At 40.1% G+C, this 5,412-nt stretch overlaps 1 protein-coding gene across 1 annotated transcript in view; it reads left to right on the top strand.

Moving 5' to 3' along the window:
- LOC130078146 (potassium voltage-gated channel subfamily KQT member 1-like) overlaps positions 1 to 5,078 on the top strand; it is a 56,612-nt gene extending 51,534 nt beyond the window's left edge. Inside the window, exon 6 of the mRNA XM_056243660.1 lies at positions 4,791 to 5,078. Within this exon, the coding sequence (XP_056099635.1) occupies positions 4,791 to 4,943 (153 nt within the window). The 3' untranslated portion in view covers positions 4,944 to 5,078. The remainder of the gene's footprint in view (positions 1 to 4,790) is intronic.
- Positions 5,079 to 5,412: the final 334 nt, after the last annotated feature.

Raw genomic sequence — 5,412 nt, 5'->3', positions numbered from 1 at the left:
GTGGAGCAAAACTCAAGTATCTGAGAAGCTGCGGATGTTGAGGTGCGAGATTTCTAAACATGCATCTTGTTTCAAGGATTTGTAGATATAATAACTTCTACCTTTCAGCCTCTCAGTGTGCATTAAACATACAGTACTAATTTAAACTGCAATATATAAACCAAACAAATGCATTATTTGAGATATGCTAACTGGGAAATTAGACACAATTGCAATACCTGTTAAGATTAAAGGGGTCATATAATGGTACATGCACTTTCACAAGTTGATTGTACTGAAATGTGTGTTGGCAGTGTCTGTACACAACCATCATATAATGATAAAAATCCATCCAGTGGTTTTGTTTTAATCTCCTTATATGTTTTCCCCTGCCTCAAATCGAGCCGTTCGACCGTGTGACGTCACACGCTTGGAAGCCCCTCCCACGATTGTTGATTGACAGGAGCGTCTCAACACAGACCCGCCCTCGCTCATGAGAGCTGTCAATCATAGTCTGCGCGGACCGGCGCGCTCATTGTTGATATGCTGGAGCACTGTCTATGAGCAGAATGGCGTCTAGGCGATTGTGGTGTTCTGTTCTTGGGTGTAATAACGAACACAGCAGTCATTTTAATGTTCCTAAATCCGAACCGCTGAAGACGCAGTGGCTGTGTTTGTTTTCGAAGGGAATATTCCCCACGAGCAACGTCAATGCTCTCATGTTTGCGCGAATCATTTCTCACCAGACTGCTTATAAACGAGGGTCAGTATAAAGCTGGATTTGCTAAGAAGCTGCTCATGAAAAAAGGATCTGTACCAGATATTCGTGTTCCTGCTGAACCTTCAGAAGAACTGAAGTGAGTGTAACGTTTTATTAAACTTTAGATTAATATATTAACGTTAATCTTTGCAAATCGCTAGCTGCACGCTTAACAATGAATGCGTCTAAGGTTTACACTCAGGGTACATTACGGCATGTTTTCTATGTACAACGTTCTCCATATAATTCATAATCCCACGTTTATAATGAACAACGCGTTATGGTTATTGTGTTACAAACGGTGTACGCACAGAACAGAGAGGCGGGGTGAGCAAAGCTCATTATCATTTAAAGTCATATGCACTGAAACGGCGTGCTGAAAACAGAGCTGTTTTTGACCAGGTAAAATAACTGTTTTCTTACAATACTAATGCGAATTTTTAATTAAAGTATATTACAAACTTTTAATTTAGACCCTAAAGAATCATATTAGCTTGTACAAAAATGGCATTATATGACCCCTTTAAGAGATCAGTTTGCAGCGAGAACACTAGTAACCGGCTTTTCAAAACAAAAACAAATTTGTAGGAGAAACTGGAATGTTTCAGCATTAAAAGAAAAAGGAACAAGCAAACACCTTTATGGTTCATTCTGGCTTTCATTGCTGGACGTCAAACATCGAGCCCACGCCTGCTCTCGGAGCGGGTTATTAAACACTGAGGTTAGCGAGCTGAATCTGCAGTCCGAGCTCAGTTTGTGTGTGTGTGTGTGTGTCAGGGCTGTTTCTGCAGGGGTCTCCGCGGGTCAGCGTGCGCCGGCTCCACACACCAGAGGAATTCCTCATCTGAGCGGAGAGCGTCGCTGGGGAATGCAGATAATGCCGTAGATTATCAATGACATGTTTATGGTTCAGATTTATATTTCCCCTCTAACTGGCAGTCAATGTTCCTGTTCTTTATGAAAATATATTTATGTCGGCTCGCTGTGAAACAACGCACTGTAGAACTCAGAGCTTCTCATGGCTTGTGTTGGCGTTTCATGTTACGGGCGGCCTGTGTGTGTGTGTGTGTGTGCAAGAGATAAATAATGGCACGCAAGGGCTCATAAACTGGTAGTAGCTATCTGAATAAATGACCCATTCTGAAAGAAAATCACTGATGCAGGAGAGGTTGTTTCTGACAATTTGTGTTAATGTCACATTACATTACATTACACACACACACACACACACACATACACATACATATATATATATATTGATTACAAATCATATTGTTTGATGTATGTTGTTATTGTCAACTTTTGACCCTTTCTCAAAATACATTTGATTTAGGATTTTTCTAAATATCTTTGACCGGGTCCTTTTTACAAAGTATGTTGAGGTCCCAAAAGGTTAACCAATAACCATAAAATAAACTCTTCAAGAAAACATGTTAAAATGTTTAAATAGAAGATCAAAAATAAGCAAGGATAGGCAAATTAAATATCTAATGTATGATGCAATAAATAAAATACAGTACCGGTAAATACAATTTTCCAATAACCGATATGGTGGCAATACATTGTGCATCTCTATAAGAAATTATTTTTATGATCATTAAGAGTTTTTGCATTGTGACATTATTTTCATGACAATTTTCACCCCAAATATATTGCAACAACAAAAAAACACACATTCATTTATTTATTAAGTATATTATTTACCTTCTAGGCTCATGGTAGTAATATGCTAAATTTTATTAAAAAATATGTTAATGAAAAATGTTATAGTGCAAAAAATGTCCCTTAAAATAGGCTTCATTTTATTTCTTTTGATATTAAGATTCATTTGTGTCAAGGGTTAAACTGACTTTTAATGCAGTACTTTTAGTGTTTAGAAGTAATGTTTTGTTTAAATAACGGTGGACACAATAAAGAGATTGTAGCCTGATTTTCCGACTCTTAGGGGTTAAACAGTCGTGTGTCGTAAGCTGAGGTTAAGTGCCTCACTGGAGCACAATGCTGATTGTTCATGGATTAACCCCTTCCAAGGCTTGAACCTTCAACCTTTTAGTTAGTAGCCCGGATTTGGGACAACACAACCACACCACCCTAAATCTAAACCCTGAAATGAACCAAAAAAACAGCTTTATTTCTCAGCTGAGGCCACGTCTAATCCACATACATGTGAAAACGCATCCTTTTCTCTACGTTTTGGCCTTCAGTTCATACTGAGACAGCTTTTTTGTTGAAGAATCTCTCCCAAAGTGGAGAAATATGAAGGCATTTGAAAACAATGGCGCATGTTTAGTCATGTGACGCATATTGTACTGATAGATATCTATGTTTATACCAGTATGTGCTATTCACTTTCACAGTGTAGCTGAAAATAAATGTTATCTTCATAAGGCATTCCTGCAAAGATGCAAAACACTTGCAATTGATGTGACAAAACATGAGGGAAAATACAAAGTTTTGTCATGAAACTCTAGATGGCGCGGACTGATTGGTGCTTAACTCATTCTGCTTGCAATCACATCATTCTCTATAGGACACAGCTGATTGGTTCCTGCTGTATCAGTAGCCAATGAGCTCGCAGCTCAACGTTCAAACTTAGCAGTTGAAGCTTACTTTTAGAGACCCTCCTCCTTCCCCAGCTCCACCTGTGTAGATCTGCTACGGGTAATTCATGTATGCTATATTGCAGATGTCGTGTGTGTATTGGTACTAGCGTGGCAGATTTATTCGACCAAGACCAAACATATCAACATTGTCATATCAATTACCTTGCCTGTCGTGACAGAATTGCGTTTTAGACCAAACAGTGTCAGTTTGTGCAGCTCTCTGTAAGTGCTGAGGTATTTTGCTAATAAAATGATCTTGGCAGAAAAATATCTTGATCTCAGTGAGCTTTTGTCACATTTTACCAAAGATGATTGTAGTGTTTTCTGACGTCTTAAGGCCCTTGCACAGTGAGTTTGAAATTTTTACGAATTTTTTCCGTATTCGTGATTCGGTGGCTCTGAATTGTTAAAACACCATTTAAACAACATTCAAACTGCTTGCTACGCAGGGGCGGTGGCCTTGCCTATGTTTCACCCGTTTCAATTGAAACAGGCCCCGCCCTCCAACAGACCAGCAAAATCCCATTCATATTCTCCGTAGGATATTGATTTTCAGCCATAATGTCTAAACCATTCAAGGTAGATTGACCACGAGCTATGAGGTTGTGAAACGAAAGTTTCTGCTCCTATAAAAGCCACAAGGTATGAAATCAACCTTGTTATTTGCAAAACACTGACGTCTCTGATTGGTCGAACTTGCGGTTACCATGGCGACGTTTACCACCCCCGCGAACGGCTTAAGTGATCTGAAATATAATATCGTAGTTTATGTATTTTTACCTTTGCCTTTTTTGCCGCTAGGTTAAAATGTTATTTTGAGCAGGAAAATAATTTTAAGAGGAAATGAAACGTACATATGCCAGTGGTGCTGAAAAACTAAAGATATCGGACAACAAAAGAAAAGCTTTATTCAGTCTACCAAAAGTGAAGTTGCCCTGTGTGAAAGGGCGAGGCTTATTCCAATGTAAAACGCTGTATAATTGTATATGGTTTTAATCAAATAAGGTTGGATTATTTCTATGTTGAGCTGCCTGTTCATGAAGCTGAAAGTGCACGTAATAAAATAATATCCCATTGATGCAAACCAACAGGAATCCTTGCTTTTTCTCCTCCATTATGTTTATGTTTTATGTGAGTAGGGCCCCATATTAGTTATTGAAACGGCCCCCAGATGCTTAAGGCCGCCACTGTTGCTCCGGATGCGAAAAACGCAGAAAATCGAACCCGATACAATTTTTTTTTTATGACGGACGAATGTTTCGGAGGCAGTGTGTGAGCGTGATTGACATAACGCGAGGTCGTATTTATTTTTCAACGTGCGAAAATTTCAGACGCGAATTTCAGTGTGCAAGGGCCTTTAGTGTGGATGAGAGACTTTTGGAGAATGCTAGAGCGTTTTGTATCTGGATTAATGCAGACGTGGCCTGAAATGTGTCTGTGTTTTGTAGGTGCTTCAGATGGACGTGAAGTTGGAGAACGTCCTGAAGATCCTAATGGAGCATTTCCAGCCCAAACCAGAGCTGTTGCAGAAACCCAGTCAGTGCAGCTCTCGCGTCACCGTCATGAAGCGGCTGGGCGTTAGCATGGACGAGAGCCAATGACACGCTCGCATGGACAACTCGCGCTATGCATTGTGGGAAACGGGGTCCGAGCGGAAGAGCTTGGTGTTTCCTGTTTCTGACTACAAACTGAACATCATTTGAGTAGCGAAGTGGGAAAAGTGTGTATGGAGATACTCAGAAGCTCCTAATCTAAGCTAAACTGTCCGTCTTAATTAATTGGACGCATTATCCGCTCTCACGGATGGTGTCGTTGGGACCTGTTTTTGGTCAAGCAGGGACAGTTCTCCTGAACAAAACATCGAAATCATTAATAACGTTTCCATTTCCAAACACAGCACTGATCCTGCAGGGTGCGACTCCGACCGTAAACACGAAAGCCGGCGTTGATGCATGGCTGTGGTAGAGCTAGTCACGGCTGTTGACGTTGAGAGGAGAGCCAAGATTCCCAACAGCGGATCCCAACTCCAACACTGTAAAAAAATAACCGTAATTTTTACAGTAAAAAAAA

Source organism: Rhinichthys klamathensis, unplaced genomic scaffold, assembly GCF_029890125.1.
Source record: "Rhinichthys klamathensis goyatoka isolate OS25496 unplaced genomic scaffold, OSU_Roscu_1.1 h1tg000820l_1, whole genome shotgun sequence".
Classification (NCBI taxonomy): Eukaryota; Metazoa; Chordata; class Actinopteri; order Cypriniformes; family Leuciscidae; genus Rhinichthys; species Rhinichthys klamathensis.
The sequence above is the reverse complement of the archived record's forward strand: the minus strand, read 5'-3'. Positions and strand labels throughout refer to the sequence as shown.